Below are 23057 nucleotides of genomic sequence, written 5' to 3'. Positions count from 1 at the left end.
TATAGACTATTTTACGAGACGTTTCAGAACTCAATTCATGGAAAATATTCTCATAGAAAACATGGAACAGCAAATACCGTGTATCCTACTCTAGCAGTTCGTAAAATGGTAAAATGGAATTGCCTAACGCGCACGCAATAATATGAATGGAGAATATGCAGGTCGCAACTTTTTCATGTACACCTCTCGCTTTTCTATCCGCTAACAGGAGGCGCTGTGAGCGTACTTTATTCGTCAGTGTTTTTTGTGCGTCTCGAATAACCGACTGCAAAACACACCACATATTTACAAAATAAAATGTTACTTAGCTTGCTTAGAATTTCCCGGTGACTCCTTTTTTCACTGTTCCGGTAGCCAACAGAACTTAATTTATAAAATTCACTGAATATACTAATATTATTTGGGGGGAAACAGCTTAAATTAGCTAAATTTCACGTAGAGATAAAACACGCACGACACTTAGCGGGCCTTGTTGCCAGTCCTCCTGGGGTAGAACTGCCATAGATGGACTACTTTCTTAAGTGGACAAGATACAAGTGAAATAATGAAAACACGAAGAAAATACTCAATTGTTACCAATACATTTATCAACGTCTTAAGCTTTGCATTTGAGGTTTGAAGTCACTCTCAGAACTATTGGAATATTGTTTAGCAAACAAATTATATTGTTTTTGAGGTAAAATATAGTGATAATTCTGCGTTCCTTTGATAGTTTTGACATTTTCCATCCGATGTTGAAGTTTAATTTGAGCCGCTTCGTAATCCGCTTGCTCGACGTAAGCGAATGCCATTGTTTTGCTTTGATTTTCCACAGCCCATCCGTAGAACGATACTGCATCTGTAATCAGCCTGTCTCGTTTGGGAGAAAAGCTATATTTACAGGCAGGTCGCTGGATGGTTCCACCAACTCCGTCACATGGGCATTTCCCGTGCGAGCTCGCGTGAAAATTCCATTCCACGTTCGTTTGGAAATCATCTTTCATAAACGTAATGTTTGTAAAATTATACTTATTTTTGTATTGACTTTCAGCGCCGTCAGAGAAAATATGCGTTTTTGATACGTGTGGCAGATTTTTCTTCATGTAACTAAGCAATTCATTGAAGCAACAGTAAACAAGCACATAGTTGTGGTCGAGAACAGGTGTTATTATGATTAGACTTTTATGCTCTAACCTCCCATTTTTCAAGTAGTACATTACAAATGGGTGAATGGTCACCATTTGTCTGGCGAAGTATTTTGTCCACTGAAGAAAGTAGTCCATCTATGGCAGTTCTAGTAGAGCTCGTAGCCGCAAGGTTACAGAGTCCGCTTTGATAAGCGAGTGGTCGTGAGTTCGAATCTTAGTAGAATCAGGTCATTTGGTTGTCAAAGGACTTTAACATGGGTTCATTCTCAGGCTCTCCACTACATACCCTTTCTACAAGCTAAATTCTATAGTACCCTTGCTGACTTTCATCCTAACAAAAAAGTCCCTCTTATAATAAAACTGTACTGAGTAACGTATAATAGTTCTCTTTAGGAAATTGTAATTATGACGCAGTCTAGGCTTGAGAAACGAGGTTTCGATAAGACTCCTTCCTCTTGACAAAAAATATAAGTCCTACTAACAATAAACCTGACCAGAGGTGAAGCATTGAGTGCCTCTTCAGGGAATTGTGATTGTGACGTGGTGTTGGTAGGAGGAACGAGGTTCGATAAGACTCCTTCCTCTTGACAAAATTAGTCCTTCTTATAATAAAACTGATTTCAGAAATATTTACCCTCCACAGGGAATTGTTATTGGCGATATTGGCTCGAGGAACGAGGTTTCGATAAGACTCCTTCCTCTTGACATAATAAGTCCGTCTTAGAATAAACCTGGCCAGAGAGGAACGTTAGATGTAGCCCCAGTTCAGGGAATTGTAATTCGGCGATATTGGTAGGATAGAAAAGAGGCTCGGTATAGTAGAGTAGTGAGCTTGAAATGAAAGGGTAAACTCTCACACACAAGCACGGATATAAATGAAAAGCGTATCTTTCACTTCAATAGTGATACTGCCAATAATATGAAGTGCGGAGTACAGAAAACACCTGGGCAATATCACAATAGATCAAAATGTTTCTGGTCGCAGTGATGAGTCCACACAGAGAAAAAAAAATGGCAGTTCTACCCTATCCAAATAATTTGTTTATAAAGACCTATTCAAAACATGTACTTCGTGCATACTAAACGATGTGCGTTCAGTGTGCGCTGCGTGGCAAGCAGCGCTTGCTGCTATATCGATCGCGCGGCGCGCGTTGGAAATGTTAAAACTCGGTATAGAAAAATGGCTCGACGGCCACGTTTCTTTCGCGACACACCTGACCTTTTAAATGTATCTTGTAGGATTTTTTCTCAGCTTTCCAATGGTTGTCTCAGAATTAAAATCGGTGGTTGCCAACTTGTTCAAAAACGCGTTTTAATGATAAAATTCAAAATGGCGGCAAATCCAAGATGGCGGTCAAACTTTTGAATACTTCACATGAAAGCCCTAGATGTTTTCTGTATAATGAAATGCTGTTTGTAGAGGGTTTTGGGACAAATATTTGAAATATAGCTCGATAAAAATATTCGATTTTCACTTTTCTAAAAATTTGCTCACCCCTTGGCGAACAAGGGGTCCACCAAATGGAACAAATTTATGTGCAGTTATTAATTTTTTACTGCGTTTAATCGAACTAAAATAAAAAAAAAGAACTTTCAGCGAGAATTGCCCAATAAACAAAGCAAGCCTTGGTGCTACATTCTATATCGGAATTCGACCTTCTGTTTTACTATACACAGACTTCGCAGTCGACTGTTTAAATTAAACATTTAAATTAGTGATACTGCCAATAATATGAAGTGCGGAGTACAGAAAACACCTGGGCAATATCACAATAGATCAACATGTTTCTGGTCGCAGTGATGAGTCCACACAGAGAAAAAAAAATGGCAGTTCTACCCTATCCAAATAATTTGTTTATAAAGACCTATTCAAAACCTGTACTTCGTGCATACTAAACGATGTGCGTTCAGTGTGCGCTGCGTGGCAAGCACCGCTTGCTGCTATATCGATCGCGCGGCGCGCGTTGGAAATTTTAAAACTCGGTATAGAAAATTGGCTCGACGGCCACGTTTCTTTCGCGACACACCTGACTTTTTAAATGTATCTTGTAGGATTTTTTCTCAGCTTTCCAATGGTTGTCTCAGAATTAAAATCGGTGGTTGCCAACTTGTTCAAAAACGCGTTTTAATGATAAAATTCAAAATGGTGGCAAATCCAAGATGGCGGTCAAACTTTTGAATACTTCACATGAAAGCCCTAGATGTTTTCTGTATAATGAAATGCTGTTTGTAGAGGGTTTTGGGACAAATATTTGAAATATAGCTCGATAAAAATATTCGATTTTCACTTCTCTAAAAATTTGCTCACCCCTTGGCGAACAAGGGGTCCACCAAATGGAACAAATTTATGTGCAGTTATTAATTTTTTACTGCGTTTAATCGAACTAAAATAAAAAAACGAACTTTCAGCGAGAATTGCCCAATAAATAAAGCAAGCCTTGGTGCTACATTCCATATCGGTATTCGACCTTCTGTTTTACTATACACAGACTTCGCAGTCGACTGTTTAAATTAAACATTTAAATTAACATTTAATGTACAGGACAATTGCGGGGCTAGCGCTACGATCTTACTGACACTAACAGTCTCTCCCGAACCGGGACTCGAACATACGACGACTGGCTCATTAGGCCAGCATCGTACCTCGAGACCAGCTGGGAGATTTAGAACAAACATCAATTTGAAAAAATCAACCAAAGTTGTAGCCGTTTTGTGGGTGCTGAAAAAATCCACTGCAAAACATATGCAATCTGCTTAAGGGGTTGTATACCTTTTAAGGTTTCAAAAAATTGGATTTTTTTATTATCTTGAAGTACAACATCTTGAGAACATTTCAACAAATTTTCATAAAGATCTGAGCAATAGAAAGAAAGTTAGAGCGATTTGCAGCGCGCCTTACCACGGCCGCATAAGCTAAACTTGAAGCTTTATACGCGTTTATCTAGAAATGTTGTTTCTCAAGAAATGACTTTGCCGTGTTTACGATTGCGATCAAACTATTGAACCGATTCTCTTCATCTTTTTTTCAATGTTCGTTACTAAATTCCCCGTCCGTTGAACGATCGATTTTTGAAACAAGTTTAACTTTGCCGAAAAAAAAACAAATTTTATTGTAATTTTCAGTGCTCAAAACATGTTTTTTCTCGGGAAAAACGTGGTAGTTTGCACTGGAAATAAAATACTTATAAAAACGATCGCTCAGATACCCGGCATACTTCTGAACTAATGAAAAAATATAAGTTTTTTGATTCTAGTTGATCTGCTGCGTCGCTATCAAAAACTACTATCCAAATAATTGGTATTTCTTATGAACAAACGTGTTTTGTTGTTGTTGAATAACTGAACTCTCAGAAAATTACTACTTTTATGCAATAAAAAAGGTGATACACGCTTGAAAAAAAAATCCAAATTTTGCTCTTTTTTTCCTCGTTCGAGGGGATTGCAACTTTAATTGATTATTGTAAAAGTTAGCCAAATCTGCTTTACAATAGAAAAAGATAGCGCGAGAATTGATATACTTATGTTTGTATTTCACCAAATATCTCAAAATAACAATATAGTTCACTCTCGAATTTCCCATATAATCCCGTGAAGACAGACAGGGAACACCCCCTCTTGTGGTGAAAAAGGTAACTAAACTCATTGCACAGTGGTACAGTAATGCAATTTAGGCGGACATAGACTTTTCGTTGCGATTTTGGTTTGCGGTTTAAAGGCATAATTTTTGTAAAAAGTTGTTTCTTATACATAGTCCTCTATTCATGTGCGAATAAAAATTAGGGTGGTCCTAAAATCAACGAAATAAAACATTCTTTGGCAAACTTGTAGACCAACTAATTCTAAGTAACTTTGTAAAAAAACTTTTTTGTAGACATGAAATTTGGTTTCCAAAAACAGTCTTTTCGCTCTATTTTTTCAATTCAAATTTAAAAACGAAGTTTTCTTCGGTAACTTTAATCAAAAATACGCCAATTTTGACGAAAAAACATTGTCGATATATTATACAGATGAAGAGTTTTCACTATTTCTATTTTAAAAATAGGCCCTTTTGATATATTGATGTCTCCGTTTAGAGCAAATATAAATAATATTATTTGGTATCATTTGAAAGAACAAATATTGCATAAATATTGTGAAGAAAAACCGAAAGTTGCTTAAAATTAGTTGATCTACAACTGTGCCGATGAATGTATACATTTATTCATGCAAATAAAAAGTTAGTTTTTTCATTTAGTCGATTTCAGGACCACCCTAATTTTCATTTGCACATTAAAAATAGACTAAATATAAGAAACAAGTTCTTAGAAAAAAAATTTACTCTAAAACCACAAGATCGCATCGAAAAACTCGTGTCCGCCTACATTGCCTTACTGTACCACTGTGCATTGTTGTTGAATTTCTGTGAGCGTGTGACATTGTCACACACGAAACTGAATTTACTCAATTTTAGATTTAGTTGACTCAATTTCATACTTTCACAGAAAAAAATATGTTGCAGATTTCGTGCGTATATTGTTTGTATGTAAAACTAACGCCATTCCGGGAGTTAAATATTGATAATATAATAGATGTAGCTTATCGAGGCACGAAGTAGAAATATTCAAATAATCAGGCCACGACGTGTAAATGGTAAACTAATCCCAAGTTGCTATATACGTGGTTCCCTGTGTAACTTCACTAGCTCAGATCCATCACGGGAAGCAACTTCGAAATGTGCGGCCGTCAAGCTCAAGCTCAATAATCAGGCCACGAAGTGTACAATTGAATGAATATTTCAATTACCTCGTGAAAAAGATGAAAGGAGAAACCGCACAATGGTTGTTAATAGTCGTATATGGTTGTTGTGCAACTTTCAGCTTAGATAACATTGAATGTTCTATCAATTTAACAATTTAAGTATGAATACATATCATGTTGTAATTGGTTTAAAAGCTTTATTATATTATATATAAAAGATATTCAACAAAACAAACATAATTAGTGATAACAACTGTTATGCAAAAGCTATTATTTAATGTTTAGTTTTCTTCGTTTTGAAAGTATTTTTTTGTTTTTTTTTTATCCCTCCGAATTTTTTGCTCTCGAGTTCTAATCTTCGTATTCATCTCTTGCAGATTTGCTTTAACCAGCATATTTATGTATTTACTAGCTGACCCGGCAAACTTCGTCCCGCCTATTTTTGTGTTTAATTCAATAATTTTCAACATTCCAAATTCATTGATTTCTTGCGATTTGTTTTTATCGTTTGAAATTATTGGTTTTATCGGAATGACAACATCCTCGACTTTTGCCTTTAGTACATCACCTCTATTCCGAAAACACTCATATTGGGTGGTATTCAGTTATTTTCGTTGTTTTCCAGAAACTGAAAGTGGTCATCTTCGAATTCAATATGGTGTCCAGGGTCAATGCTTGGCTTCTATACATTATTTCGATTACGGAAATATTCATATGCAGTAGTATTCGGCTGTTTCCCAGAAGTTGCCATCTTACAATTCAAATGGCTGAGGTCAACTTTTAGCTCCATGCATCATTCTGGTTAAAGAAACACTCATATTGGGTGGTATTTGGTCCCTTTAGGCTATTTTTTTTTTTGGAGACAATTTCTGGCCCCTGAGCGTCATTCTGGTTTAAGAAACACCAATAATAGGTGTTATTTAGTCATTTTCGGCTGTTCTACAGAAACCGGAAGTCACCATCTTAGAATTCAAAATGTTGTCTGTGGTCGATTCTAGCTCCTGTGTATCATTCTGGTATCGAAACATCTCATATTGGATGGAAATCGGCCGGTTGAAGAAATACCCATATTGGGTGTTATTTGGTTATTTTCGGCAGTTTTCCATTCACCGGAAGTCGTCATTTTACAATTCATAATGTTATCTGGGGTCGATTTGTAGCTTCAGTGCATTATAACAATCCCGGAAATACCAATAATGAGTGTTATTTGGTCCTTTGCCACTGTTGTTTAGGAACCGGAAGTCGCCATATTGGATTTCAAAATGGCATTTGGAGACAATTTCTGGCCTCTGAGCATCATTCTGGTTGAAGAAACACCCATATTTGGTTGTTTTTGGGTCATTTTCGGCAGTTTTCCAGTCACCAAAAGTCGCCATTTTACTACTCAAAATGTTGTCTGAGGTCGATTTGTGGTTTCAGTGCATCATCACGATTTCAGAAATACCCATATTGGATGGTATTTGGTCATATCTTGCTGTTTCTCAGAAACCGGAAGTCGCCATCTTGGATTTCAAAATGGTATTCAGAGACAATTCCTGGCCTCTGAGCGTCATTCTAGTTAAAGAAACATCCATATTGGTGGTATTTGGTCATTTTCCTCTTTTTTCCAATCACTGGAAGTCGCCATCTTACAATTCAAAATTTTGTCTGATTTTTCAAAAACCGGAAGTCGCCTTCTTGGAATTCAAACTGGCATTTCGAGACAATTTCTGGCCTCTGAGCGTCATTCTGGTTAAAAAAACACCCATATTAGGTGGTATTTGGTCATTTTCGGCAGTTTCCCAGTCACCGGAAGTCGCCATTTTACAACTCAAAATATTGTCGGAGGTCGACAAACGTACAAACCTTATGCATAGGCGAACTTTATTATTATAAAATATTCGGCCGAGTCCACTTCACAATAAAATGTGAATTTTTTTCAGTGTACCCATTAGGGTAATATTATTGTCAAAAGTTACTCTATTTCGCATGTCGTGTAGAACAAAATCAGAAGTGGCGCACCTAGCGGTCGAAAAGGTGACTAACGCTTCTGTCATTTTCAATTTGTCTTCATAATTTCACGTAAGTGAACTATATTGGTATTCAATATATTTGATTTCACCTTACACATTTCGAGTACCGAAACGAAGTATGCATTAGGGTGGGGAATCGTTATATGGAAAAAACGAAACTTGATAGCAGAAAGCCGGAACCAAGTTTTTTTTTTGTTCTATTTGGGGCCCCAAACAATCCGAAAATTATCGGAAGTCGATTGGTTTTGTCTCCGCTTGACGCATTGCATTTCAAATTTATATGGAGATTTGTATGGAAAAACCAACTTTTATGCATTTTCCATTCTAAAGAGCTCAAAATGGCTCAAACCATAGGTTTCATAACTTTAAATGGTAGGTTTTTTGATGCCTAACAACTTAGCCGAAGACACTAAAGAGCTAGGGTGTCCCAAAAAATACTAGAGCTGTTCGAAGTTGAGTATGTCGAAATTTATGTTGCAAATCATTTTTTCTGCCAACACTGCCAGTGTACCGGCGTCAGTCAGATTTCCATCAGAAGTAACCTTTGAAACACGTTGTAGATTCTTTCTACGCCTAGAATATTGACCTGAGTTTGTTTGCTTGATCCAGTTGAGTGTATAAACTCGTTGCGACAGGTTACTTCTGATGGGAATCCTACTGACACCGGTGCATTGGTGATGTTGGAAGAAAACATGATTTTCTGCATTTGCATCGACATACTCAACTTTGAACAGCTATAGCTCTTCCTAGGGACATTCTAGCTCTTCAGTGTCTTCTGCAAAGTTGTTCGGCATCTGCAATACTATACTTTAACATAATGTAGTGCATTATTAGAGCATTATTGAGCTTTCTAGAAAGGTAAATGCTAAAAAGTGGGTTTCCCTATATAAATTTTCATACAAATTTGAAATGCAATGCGCCAAGCGGAGACAAAACCAATCGACTCCCGGTAAGTTTATGGTTGTGTGGGGCCCCAAAAGGAACCAAAAAAACTTGGTTCTGGAAAATCGATCATTTTTCCCCACCCTAGTATGCATAGAAGCAATAGAAGGCTGCATAAGCTGTTTAAAATTGGTTCCTCACCCTGTATTGAATTATATCCCGATTTCAATTGGTTGTTCAGTTTATTAAAATAAAATTATGTTTGCAACTTTGTTGGAAGGGTTATGTAGGCTCTAATTCTGTCATTATTTGGGCATGTGCATGTTTTCATTGTGATTTAATGACGATTGAATTGAGAAAAAAGCTAGCAAATATCCCAAAATTATAAAAAAACTAGCTGATATCTGGCCCGTGTTGCTGTGGCTCTCAGAGTATGGCGACGACCACATATCTTTTAAATGTGCCATGCATTCAAACAAATACTAACTTTACCATTACATATCTATGGGGCTTTATGAGTTCTGCCCAAAACCAGCTTTCCTGTATAGGTGTTTCTGGAAAGTTCCTAGTTTTATTAAAACACTACATTTAGGAGTTCGGGGTTATTTGCTTTAATCAAGTATAATTTAAGCATAGTTTCAATTTGTTGGATTCGAGGAGAATGCGTGCAAAAGGGTTTAGAGGACAAATTGATAACGGTTATTTCGATAAAAATACTTTAATAGGTGATTTTGTTTTACAAATAGAAGGGGTATCCTTCTATTTTGATGACTACAACGACCATATTTTGATAAGTTCTGTTATGTGGAGGCTCAAGTCGTTAATGTTGGGTGGAAAACAATTATTTCTGTACTTTTCTGAGATACGTCCAGTAATAAAAATGTTAGGGTCTATGTTGCAGAATTAGCTTTAATCACAGACAGAGGTCCAAGCAAGAATAACATTGATTGAAAATTTTGTGTAAATTTTCAAAGAGAATTGCGTTATAAATCACTTGTACACTAGCCTGGTGACCTTTTCGCTACAGAACATTTTTTTTTCGCTGGTGTACAAGACTGGCGTCATTGTTAGCGCTATCTGGTTACGAATTGCTACTACAAAAACCTGAATTAATCCACCTAGTGGTGCAGAAACCTTTGTTATACTAACTATTACTTTATACATATTAGGCCAGTCAATTACAAATCGTATACCAACGTAAGTCCAATTTCAATAATGAATGAAATGAATTTAAAAGATAGTTTTCAGAGAGTTAACCAAAGACTATCATTGAATCGAAGCTGGACGTGGTTTTCGCAAATAATATGAATGTTAATAAAAGGAGCACCGAGCAGGAGAAAATAACATCATAATATCACAACCAGATACTGGAAATACACCTCATTGTGATCTTAATATGGTTTACATAGTTGGTAAAATATCAAAAAATAATACCAAAATATTGTTCCTCCAAGACTATATGAATAGCAAAGCTTGATATTTCAATAACAAACCAGTAATTTGCATTAAAGATCACAAAAATGACCGATTCAAATATTTTCAAGTTATTGAACACTAAATGCAAACTGAATATATTATAAATAATCAAAAACGAACAATTTACACTTAAAAACTTAATTTTAATGAGATATTTTAAAAGCAACTCAAATATCTTATTAAAGGCATAGCGAGATATGACATCAAAGTTTTATGATATTTTCATAACCATGTATGAAACGTGAATATCTTTCGAATAACACGATAAATTCTCATGGGCGTAGCCAGAATTTCAAATAGGGGGGGGGGGGGGGGGGGGGGCAAGCTCTTCAAAATTTTAGAAGTAAAAAATGGTTCACTAAGGTCGCTTTTTACGCGGTTGTTTTTACGCGGATTTTCTACGCGGCTTTTTTACGTCTATTCCGGAATTTACGCGGTTTTTTACGCGGATTTCGAAATTTACGCGTTTTTTACGCGGATTCCGGAATTTACGCGGCACGTTTCCCCCGCGTAAAAAGCGACTTTAGTGTGTTTTGAAAAATTGAAATAAATACTAGTCTTTAGTGATTGTTACATCAAGGCAACCAGTGAAAAGTTGTCCTTGACATCAGAGTAGAAAATTTGATAATTCTTTGTCCAACCTCGAATATAAATAGATGTTCTTTACTAAAAACTCTTAAGTTCATTTAAACCTTTGGACATATTTTTTTGGCGACGAGGATCTCAAGAATCCACGAACATGGCAAAAGATAGAGTTGATCAGCAGCCGCAACCGGGAATTCAAGATATGATTCACAAGATGGCCCAAATTTTACAGCGGATAGCGGTCCAGCAGCGTCAGTATCAAACCCCGGAGCAGATTTTGGAGTCCCTCTTTTTGAACATCATCGAGTTTGTCTTCGACGAAGAAAACGGAGTAACGTTCGGACGTTGTTGTTTAACCGCTACCAGGACCTCTTTGAGAACGATGCAGGCCAGCTGAATGATGCGGCGAAGGTGCGTTCACTTCTCCGAAAGCTGGACACCCATTTGCACAGCCGCTATCTCAACTACATTCTGTCAAAGCTTCCCAAGGACGTGAAGATTGAGCCCACAGTCAAGATTCTCAATAAAGCCCTCGGGCATCAAACGTCAAACGTTCCGGAAGCGGTTCATGTGTCTTTTCACGATTGTTGTTGACCATCGGCCGATTAACACTCAGCAAGCAGAGAGCACTGAACCGCTGTTCAAATATTGTTGACCTCAGCCAGGTTTTCACCCGACGTAAAGCGCTGAACGAGCGTTCAATCGTGTATGTTTCCATGGTAGAGCAAGTGCAATTTTAACTGCTTTCTCAGTCGCAGGAAAAAAAGAACGGACTTTAGCTAGCAGGTCTATCTATAAGACCCAACTCTTCCATGTTGTTACGGTCTGCTCTCATGCTGCTGGAATGTTAATACCAAACTTCCACCTCTCCATCAAAATTGTCAACTTCATAAAAAATTACGAAACTCGGTTTTGCGCTTGAATTCTTCCAACGACATGTGTATTACGTTAGCGGGATGCAGTAAGGACAACGCGTAGGCTGGTGCACTATCTTCATCGAACCGTGTTTCCAGTGAGGTTACAAGAGAATCAAGGTAAGGAATTGTCACAGCTCGGTTCCAATACTTCAAGCTAGTTGATGCAGGCGGATTTGCCCGGTACTTTCGCCGCTTCAATATCCTTGGTGGATCAACTGAAAAACCTGTGCAATTACACGCAACATAGCGCAAGCATTTCAATTATTTATCTGGCAATCAATCAATCAATTATTTTTGATCTGGCTGATACTTTACACAGATGTTTCTATGGGCTAAAGATGTCGTTTTGTGCTATTAGAGTTATTGAAAACAAAATTCTGCACCAATTTCTACATTTAGGGGGGGGGGGGCAACGGCCCCCTGCCCCCCTCTGGCTACGCCTATGTAAATTCTCATAGCTAAATATGTTATTGATGAGTTATGATTTATGCTCTCCTGCCCGGGTGAGTCTTATTTTTTCGAACACAAACCAATTTAAATGTTGGCTAGAAGCAATTAATTTTTTTTTATTTTGAAATAATCGAACGTGGGGAAACAGTAATAGATAACAATGGTGCTGATTTCACACTAGAACAGCAAACATGTATGTTAGTTTAATGCGGTTCTACTTATTCGCTTTATTTTCAGAAATCGCAGGACCTAGATTAATGAATAAGCATCAAGTTTTTTTACGAATTGAAGCAAAAATATAACTATTGATGAAAGTTGTTAATTCAATTCTATCTCAAATGCATTATCTGAAAATAAAGGTTCTCTACGATCTTCGAGAATTTTGGATTTCCAGAGTGTAGGCGAGACATTATTCTTTTCGAAGGCCTAGGCTGTGTGAAAAAATCCGGAATAAAGACTTTTTAAATCTTGCTGCGATAACGAGGAGTGGAATAACATGGATACTCTGTTTGCACTTAGTCTTAAATTAGAAAGCAATATTTATATCTTACATGAGCATATTGTATCATTCATAGAGATAAGTGACTTTTCACCTGCGCACACTAGTAAACGTGTATAGCCATGTAGAGTTGCTCCAACACTTTTTCCTTATTCTGCCGATTACGTTCACCAGCTACTTCAGATTCCTGGTCACAAATTTAAAACATAAAATAAGTGTTCACCTGAAAAAATTTCCAGCTGTTCAGAACGTAGCATTGCAAACAAACAGTGTTTATTTGTGTTTTTCTCAACGGGTGGCACTAACACGTTCGTACGTAAATAGGTCTATACATCTTTGGTAAAGCTTTTCAAAATATCTGCACCGCCAATTGTTTTACATTTGCACACTGTGGGATCAGATTTTACTACAATGCTTGGCTCCCGAAAGCAGTAAATGTTTCTTACTCTTCGCAAATCAAGGTTCAACGTACAATTTAGTATGTATTTTATAAGAAGTTCGAAAGCGAGAAAGGAGCTAAGTAAGCATTACAGTTTCTTCTAAAATCTGGAAAAGCTAAAGCTAAAGGGTAATTTATTTACACCAGTTAAGACGCACTACGAAGAGTGTAAAGATTATGAAAAGTTGTCCATGATTGTTGATTTCCTTTGAAAAATAAATAGCGATACGAAAAAAGAGGGATAGAGAAGAAGAAAGAGCAGTGAGAAAGAAAAATTATCCAGAAAGTAAAATATCCCATGTCTAAAATATACTTTGGTCAAAATTCTACAGTTCAAGCAACAAATAAAAGATCACACTCAGTATGATTTTCAAAGAACTCTGGGGCTTTCATTTAAGCATGCGAACATCAAAATCGGAATGAGCGTTCTATAAAAAGAATGTTTTTTTTTTGTTATTTTTCTTTTTTGGGTCGATTTTGATATACTACATATATAAACAACATATTTACACATACATACATATACAAACATACATAAATTGTTCAATTCGTCGATCTGAGCCAATTGGATTACAACACATGGCTCTCCGTGCCATTAATTTTGCCTTTAAAGTTGAATGTCTCATATAAAAAATACTCTTTGATCAATATTTTAAAATATAAGCCACTAATCAAAAATCCACTCGGTAGCATTCTGGGGGAGCACAGTAGCTTTCGTTTGCATATAAGATCATTAAAATCGGATATTGCGTTCTGTAAGAAAGGTGCGTTAGTATTTTGCGGCACATACATACAGACAACATACATACACACACACACACACATACACACACACATACACACGAACAGACATTGCTCAGTTCGTCGAGCTGAGTCGAATGGTATATACGGTTCGGCCCTCCATATCTTGGATCTATTTTGCGTTTTTTCGACCGATTTTATAACCTTTGTTTAGTATAACAAAGGTAAAAACTTTACACAAGTTTGGAACTCAACTTGGACGTCTGTCTGCGCTATAATTTTTTATTTTTTCCGGTTTGAGCTTTTGGAGTGCACCTGTGTTGACCAGTGTTATGCACGATAAATCGATTTTGCTAATAATCATACTTTCATGCGCATTTAAGTCATAAGATGGTAGCACTAACCGCACAGCGGACAAAATGTATGAAAAACTAGAAGTCAGGTATCTTGTTCTTGTCATTTTTGGTGGTATTTAGTAATATTAGGTTGTTTGGCGAATGACTGGACTAAAGGCGCAATATAGTTCCCATATGCGAACCATTAGCCTCCTCGCTACCGAACCCCTACCTTTTCGTTGCTGCCAACTGGGATATAAGTAACTAGTAAGAAGATCGGGTAACTAACCCTGGTAGGACTACCGGTCGTATGCTGACAGGGGAAGCGGGCTTCCACGGGTAGGAAGTTTCCTGAACATGTAACGCCACCACAAGTGCCCTAAGTAGCGCACCCACAGGCATTATGTCAAAGTCCTGGTTGTGTTCGGGACTCAAAACAGTAGCTCAACGTCGGTGCTCCTGTGAGAAAGTAGGGTTGGTCGTGGGCCTCGCAAGCCCGCACACCGAAATACAAAAGCAACGAACGCTATAACAGAAAATTCGAACCAGAACAATCGGCAAAGACCCAGGCGACGAAAACGGACTAACGATTGGATACTCGGAACACGAAACTACCGTTCTCCCAATTTCCTAGGAAGTACCCGTGTACTTTCCGAAGAATTGAATAACCGCAAGTTCAACATCGTAGCGCTGCAGGAGGTATGCTGAAAAGGGACTCCGGTGCGTACGTACAGGGATGGACACACCATCTACCAGAGTTGTGGTGACACACATGAGCTGGGTGCAGCTTTTATAGTGATGGGAGAGATTCAGAAGCGGGTAATCGGGTGGTTGCCGGTTAACCCCAGAATGTGCAGGTTAAGAATCAAGGGCCATACGTAGCACCTTTTTTTCAGCATAGCATCCAATATCGGTACACCTGGAGATCACCTAACCAAACAGAAACTCCAAACACCTCGTTTTTCTAGATGGTCGGCACTTTTTAGACAATATCGGCGTCAAAACACTTCGGGGCGCTAACTTAGTGATGGTAAAGATACGCCAAAAACTATCCGTTGTGAACAACATACGGTACCGCCGAAAACAACGCGCTTTCTCTCGAAGCTGCCAGAAGAGGACGAGCTGGAAGAAGCCCCTCTAGAGGTCTGCTGGATTACCGTCGAATCAGCGGAGAACGTCCTAGGTCGCGAAGTACCGAGTTGACGTAACGAATGGTTTGACGAGAAATGTCGGCAGATGTTGGAAGAAAAGGACGCAGTGCGAGCAGCAATGCTGCGAAGAGCCACCCGTCAGAACGTGGAGCGGTACGAAAAAAAAAACCGAAAACGGCAAACTCAATTCTTCCAGGAAAAAAGCACCGCCAGGGGGAGGAGGAGTGCGAAGAACTATAACAGCTGTACCGTTTTTATGAAACACGAAAGTTCTATCAGAGATTCAACGCATCCCGCAAAGGCTTTGTTCCGCGAGCCAGAATGTGCAGAGCTAAGGATGGGAATATCCTGACGGATGATCGTGAGGTGATCGAAAGGTGGAGACAACAATGAACATCTGAATGCCGTACAGGCAGGAGACCACATCAGCGACGCCTGAGACTTTGTCGGTGCAGCAAGCAATGGAGATGTGCCACCCCAATCGATAGGCGAAGTTAATGATGCTATCCGGCGGCTTAGGAACAACAAGGCAGCTGAAAAGGACGGTATCGAAGTGGAGCCTCTCAAGATGGGCCCGGGCAAGTTGGCCAGTTGTCTGCATCGGCTAATTGTTAAGATTTGGGAAACGGAATGCCTACCGGAGAAGTGAAAGGATGGGGTTATTTGCTCCATCTACAAGAAAGGCGACAAGCTAGATTGTGAAAACTACCGAGCGATCACTTTCCTGAATGCCGCCAACAAAGAGATATTCCAAATGAATTTCCAGCGACTGTCACCACTAACCAACAAATTCGTGGGAAGTCATCAGGCCATCTTCATGGACCAGATCTTTACTCTGCCGCGGATTATCCATAAATGCCGCAAATACAGAGTCCCTACGCATCATCTCTTCATCGACTTCAAAGCCGCCTATGGCACGATTAATCGTTAGGAGCTATGAAGAATACTTGACGAGAACGGCTTCCCCGGGAAGCTTACCAGACTGATGAAGGCTACGATAACGACGGTGATAAGTTTGAGGTAATCGACAAGTTCGTCAACCTTGGCTCAATGCACAGTGGTCCAGGAATGCAATCTAGCGGAACAAAATTAATAACTCCGGATCGTGTTGTTTTTTTGAAATAGTGATTTCGGCAATGTTCATGAGAATAATCAAGGAATATTTTTGTATGAAAATATTTGTACTAGCCGTGTACTAAACTAGTACTATTTTTTTGCTTCATTTTTTCTATTTAGAAGAATCATTTGTTCTACAAAGTTGTTCGTTAGCCAATAATATGAAAGTCTTCTAAAGTCATAACTAGGGAAATCGCGATTTACCACTGTCCCTAGTCATAACTATTCAAGAAGCCATAGTGTATGAGATATTGATTTTTGTGGACAAAATGGACAAAAAATCTTTATTTTCATTTCATTTTTTCTAAATGTACTAGCAAAAAATCAATATTTCACACACTATGGCTTCTTGAACAGTTGTGACTTTGAAAGAGTTTCATATTATTGGCTAACAAACAACTTTGTAAAAGAAGCCATCCTTCTAAATTGAAAAAATGAAGAAAAAAAATTTAGTACTAGTTTAGTATACGTTTAGTACAAATATTTACATACAAAAATATTCTTGGATGATTCTCATGAACATTGCAGAAAACATTTTTCAAAAAACCAACACGATCGGGAGTTAATAATTTTTTTCCGCTAGATTGCATTCCTGGACCACTGTGCAATGGTGACTGAGAACAACGATATTGAGATTAGGAGGAGAATTTCAATATCGCCGGGAAGTCATGCCTTCTATGGGCTCCACAAAAATTACGGTCGAAACGTCTAAGATCCCGCACAAAGTGTACCTTGTACAAAACGCTTATTAGACCGTTTGTTCTCTACGGGCATGAGACGTGGACAATGCTTGAAGTGGACCTGCGAGTGCTCGGAGTTGTCGAACGACGGCTGCTAAGAACCATTTTTGGTGGTGTGAAGTAGAACGGAGTGTGGAAACGGATAATGATCCATGAGCTCGCGCAACTCTCTGGTAAACCCTGCATCCAGAAAGTGCCATATCTGAACGGATACGTTGAGCAGGGCACGTGCCGAGAACAACGGACAATTACCCTGCATAATTGGTTCTTACCTCGAATCCGGTTGGTACGAGACGAAGAGGAGCGCAAAGAGCAAGGTAGTAGGTAGTAGAGCATGATCTAGCAATTACGGAGTGCCCGCAGGGATTGGAGGCGGGCAGCCATGGACCGATTAAATTGGCGGAATTATGTTGTGCAAGTCATGTCTTAGGGCGTACGCCCGTTTAAGTAAGTAAGTAAGTAAGCAAGTAAGTAAGCTGTTTTCTGGGGATCGGAAACCGCAATTATGGATTTCAAAATGGCGTTTTTTGGCTGTTTATCGGAAACCGGAATCGTCATCTTGGATTTCAGAATGGTGTGTGGGGTCGATTTCCGACCTCTGAGTATCATTTTGGTTCCGAAAATAACCATAATGGGTGGTATTTGGTTATTTTCGGAAACCAGAAGTCTTCATCTTGAATTTTAAAATGGAATCTGAATTTGATTGACAGTCTTTGGGTACCAAACTGCTTTAAGAAATACCCATATTGGATGGTATTTGGCAATTTGGTCTTGGCATTTGGCGTTGATTGCCGGCCTCTAGATACAATCTTGGTTCAGAAAATATCCATATTAGATATTATTTGACCTTGTTTTCAGCTCTAACTGTTCGGAATCTGCGTTCAAAACATGTGTCATCATTTGTCATTAGTTGAATAGTTCATCTCATAACGTAATAAACTTAAATTTGATGATCACTTGGATCATAATTTTTTCTTTTTAATGAATCTAATCTAATCATTAAGTTTTTCGAGAAAAAAAAACGAACCAAATGGAAATTGTTGTTTCGAAAAAAATAATGCAGCCAGGTTTTTACGCTGAGATACATACCTTGTAAAGAGAACCGCGTAGAAAGTCGCGTTAATTCGAAAATCCGCGTAAAAAAACGAGTTGATTCGAAGATACGCGTAAAAAACCGCGTTGATTAAAAATTTGCGTAAAGTAAACCACCAAGAAAAGCTTGGGGAAAAACCGGGAAGCTCTATGACCAGCATTAAAAATCGTACTCTTTGACGGTCATTCTGAATCTTTCGGAGGGCGGAGAGTTTATTTTTTGACTAAGTCTTTTACTCAATAAACACTTAGACGTTTTTGGTTCCACACTCGCGTTAATTCGAGAATCCGCGTGAAGATTCTTTAACTTACGCGGTGATACTTAAAAAAACCGAGTTAATTAAAAAAACCGCGCCAATTCGAAAAACCGCGTTGAAAACCCAGGTAGAAAGTCCGCGTAAAACCACGTAAAAAACCTGACTGTATTCTACTACTCATTAACATAATTCTAAATTTGCATTGCATTTCATATCTAAATTTTGAAAGTTTTGCGTAGAATTGACATTTGGTATTATTTTGTTAAGAAATCTGCTCATTTGCTTACGTTTGATATAAATTTTAAGTTTATAACCCTTTAAAATCGAGCCCTCATAACAGAATGTTACTAAAGCAAAAACTTCTCCCTCTCTCTTTGAACGTAAAATTAATTGTTTTATCGCTCACAACGCTACTATCAACAGCGTAGCTGTTACGAAAAAAAAAAAAAACTCGAGAATACAAGTGGTTTCATATAGAAATTGCTTCGATTTAAAAAAGTGCTTTTTTCATGTGTTTGGTTCTTTTTTTTTAAGTATATTTATTTGAGTGCAGAAAAGACTGTATAGGATATTTTTTCTCGGGGAGTCATCCATCAGATAATTCAAAAAATCTTCCTTGAAAGCATCTGCTGTCATTTTGACAAAAAATCCGATTGCTCAACTCTACGGATGCTTATTTTTAAATATACTGTTTGAGAAAGACTTAGTCTGTATCTATAGATCTTATCGCCAGGTGGATTAATGAATGTTTTTTTTTAAATGTATTTCAAAAAAAAGTGACAAAATCGATATGCTTTGCGTGGTAAATTCGAGAGTGATAGAAACGAAACGTGGAAAAAACGGACCGTGATGAAAGCGATACGTCACTGTATGGGTATTTCCGAAATCGGGATGATACTGTAAATCAACTGTAGACGCAATTTATATTCCAAGGTGGCGACTTATGGTTTCTGGAAAACAGTCAAAATTTGCCTGGTTTCATCCAATTTGGGCCTTTCCAGAGTCGAGAATTAAATCCAAACATCATTCTAAAATTCGAGATGGCGATCTCCAGTTTCTAAGAAACAGTCTGAAATAATCAAATATCGTTCAATATGGGGATTCCGGAATCGGGTGACACCCTGCAACCAAAAATCGACCACAAATGCAAAAAAATATGGCGATCTCCGGTTTCGGTAACACAAACAAAAACATTTCCGAAAACTGGATGATGTTCGTAGGTCGCAATGCGGCCCCATGCACTATTTCGCACTCATGATTACATGATTACGTCCGGTTACCGAAGAACAGTCTAGCAAAGCAAAGCCTCGGCTTACATTCCGTATCGGAACTCGACCTTCTGTTTATTATACACAGACTTCGCAGCCAACTGTTGAGTGTACAAGACAATTGCGGGGCTAGCGCTACGATCCTACTGACACTAACACAGTCTCTCCCGAGCCGAGACTCGAACCTACGACGCCTGGCTTGTTAGGCCAGCATCGTACCTCGAGACCAACTGGGAGATGCCTAAGAACAGTCTAAAATGGTGAAATACTGTCTAATATGTGTATTTCTGAAACTTCCGGTACTGAAGTAATAATTCCAGTATAGTAGGAATGTGAAATGTGACGTAATAATTGTGAAGTGAATTGTACTTTAGGGGGAATAAAAGAAATGATTTTTCATGATTGAACAGTTGAATATTTATATTAAAACATTTAATTGAACATTTAAATCCCGAGCAACGTGGATTCGAAATAATTCAACAGTTTGAATAATTCACGAGCAGCTTGTATGGGATTATTACGAAAGTGCAGGATCGATTCGCAACGCGCCAATTACGACGAAAATATGATGTAAACAAATGAAATGATGGTTCCGAACACTTTGAACGCAATTAAGTGAAATTTGGAAAATGGTTGGAAGCAATTTTCAGTTTTCGTTGCATAACATTTCATTTGGATAACAAGCTTTTTGTATTTGATTTCAATAGGAGCTATTTTGCGGCCTAATCACTTATTGCAGCTCCGTTCTGAAACCACGACACCTGATGACGCATAGTAACACATTTGCCACAAACCCAATCCGTCTCACTGATATAGGGATTAAAGCGATTGAAGTAATGTTTCACGGGAGAGTATTATTATTTCGAAAGGAAACGGATTGCAAGAGGAATATGTGCTTTCTATAAGTCTATAGTGAAACTAAATTGGATTAGTCGTAAAAGGCAAGAAAAAAATACAATTAGTCCTATTGGTTAAATCGTCAAAAGTCGCGATAGGGTTACGAAACTTTTTTTCTAGGGATAAATCCTATTAGGGTAGAACCGGTTTGGCCATGACAGAATAAAATTGATAATTGTTGAAAAGTATCTTAGATTACTCCTAATTCGAAGTCTCCTATTGAACCTGCTGATACTATTCAACAAAACTATTACAAACTTAAGCAAATGAATATGCGTATTTTAGTTTTAATAAAGGAACTAACTATGCTTTCTCCAGTTCACTATACAGCCTAACGTTTTGGTAGTTTGCGAGCTATTTTTCATAGAGCATAACTTTGTTTAAATTTGCCCATTTCTATAACAAATCTTGTTACCAGCATCTGGCACAACATACTACAGCACATGGATAACAAAAGTAGAAATTTTGTTGTGATTTTTCTCTGCAATATCAAAATTACCTACAGCTTCCAAAAACGTTCATTGATCCATTCTTGGCCACATATTAATGCAATTCCATGATTCATAATCCTGATATTGACCATATGTAAACAAAACCATGGTAACGTATTGATGTTTATGCAAAACATGAAATGTAAGGAGTTTTTCGGGCTGATATTTTAATCGCATGAGATATGTGAAACTACAAAACTGGTTTGGGATTAGAAAGTCTCCGTTTGTTCAGATTATTTACAAATCTGTAGCTTCATTTGTATTTACCAAAACTAACGCTTCAGATTCTTAACTTGACTTGACTATAATAAATGGCACTTGAGTTAACGAAGTTGATGTTAGCAAATAATACGAAATAGTTTCTATGTGAAAAAGGTAAGAGCGGAAGCTTTTTAATGTAGATCAAAGACAGACGAAAAATTAGTATAGGTCAATGATGTGATGTCAGTGTTATTAAACATCCTATTAGGTTTAAACAAATTCTGACTTGAAGTACTTTGCCCTGCTAGCTATGTGTGAATATAATATCATTATTTAGTTTGATTATTATATATACTGGCCCTTTGGTTAGTCAAAAACGAGGATTTTCTGCTGTTAAAATATATCTATTTGATAAAGTCAAAATATAAAATAATTTCGTGTGACTTCAACTTTTTCGCGAATTGGCCACAATAAGAAATCCAAGTGGCCAATTTAGAAATTCTATCGCCAAAACAGGATCCTAGAGAAGTTTTTTAATTGGAAAATATGTAAACAATAAAACATAATTTGATTATTTAAACACATTGTTAGTGCAGAATATAGGCGATTTCATCCGATTTCCCCGTTGAAATTATTCAGTTACATATTTTTTGAAGGAAGAAGGACAAATATCTCCCATACATAACATACTATGGCCAAAACCGGTGCCCTTACCCTAATGCAAAACAAAGCAAAGCTGAAGCTAACATTTCACTGTCGAAGCTTGACCTTCCCGTGGAACCAACGCTGCGATCCTATAGATACTAACAGTATCTCCCAAACCGGAAATCGAACATACGACGACTGGATTGTTAGGTCAGCATTGTTTCTCGAGACTAGCTAGGTGGCAATGCATAAACGGTCCCCGAGAGCTCAACATATGCTTAACATGATTCTTGATCGGAAATATGATGACTGTTCTGCACAATTTTTGATGCTTTGGTCTGTGAAAGCATAGAATCGCACCGCTCTCAACAACTACGTCGCTTAACAGCACGCAACATTGCACGTTGCGGAGAAGAAAATATGGTCAATATACCCCAACCTACCTGTACGACGAAAGTAAGCTCTGAAATATCGTCACGTTGTTCTCGTCCTTAATGGTGACGATGAATTGATTCGCGTGCACTGTGTTGTACTCGTACAGACCCGGTCTGAGTTGGAAGCGACAGAATTCGCCGGCAAAACCTCGTCCAATCGTACCGGCGCCAATACCCCCCAGTGGGGCTCCATAGATCTGCTTTCCGTTCTCGGTGTACCAGTAGTCCATCAGCACCTGGCGTCCCTCCCGTGATACTTTCCAGTAGTACGGAATGTACCTGTTCGATGACAAAGCGAAAATGGAATTAGTACTAGAGCCATCGTACAAGTGACGTAAACAAAGGTTCTGGGTTGGAAGTAATTTGTGCCTGCTTACAGAACTAATAAAAATATCATAATATAGTGAATTAGCATGCGATGAGCGAATCGTGCTCACACGGATTCATTTATTTTTAATTCACTGCAAGGTATCTCCCAAATCCCGTAAATCATAAAGCAATAAAAGCGATATTCGAGGTTTTTTTTTACCAGATTCAAATATTCCCTCCTCTAGGTCAACATAAC

General features: G+C 38.0%; 1 protein-coding gene across 1 annotated transcript in view; it reads right to left on the bottom strand.

The window, feature by feature from the left end:
• LOC129729865 (non-lysosomal glucosylceramidase) overlaps positions 1 to 23057 on the bottom strand; it is a 45092-nt gene that overhangs the window by 8781 nt on the left and 13254 nt on the right. The window contains exon 2 of the mRNA XM_055688731.1: positions 22502 to 22771. Within this exon, the coding sequence (XP_055544706.1) occupies positions 22502 to 22771 (270 nt within the window). The remainder of the gene's footprint in view (positions 1 to 22501; positions 22772 to 23057) is intronic.

This window comes from Wyeomyia smithii, chromosome 3 (assembly GCF_029784165.1).
Source record: "Wyeomyia smithii strain HCP4-BCI-WySm-NY-G18 chromosome 3, ASM2978416v1, whole genome shotgun sequence".
Lineage (NCBI taxonomy): Eukaryota > Metazoa > Arthropoda > Insecta > Diptera > Culicidae > Wyeomyia > Wyeomyia smithii.
This window is presented reverse-complemented; position numbering and strand designations above follow the sequence as displayed.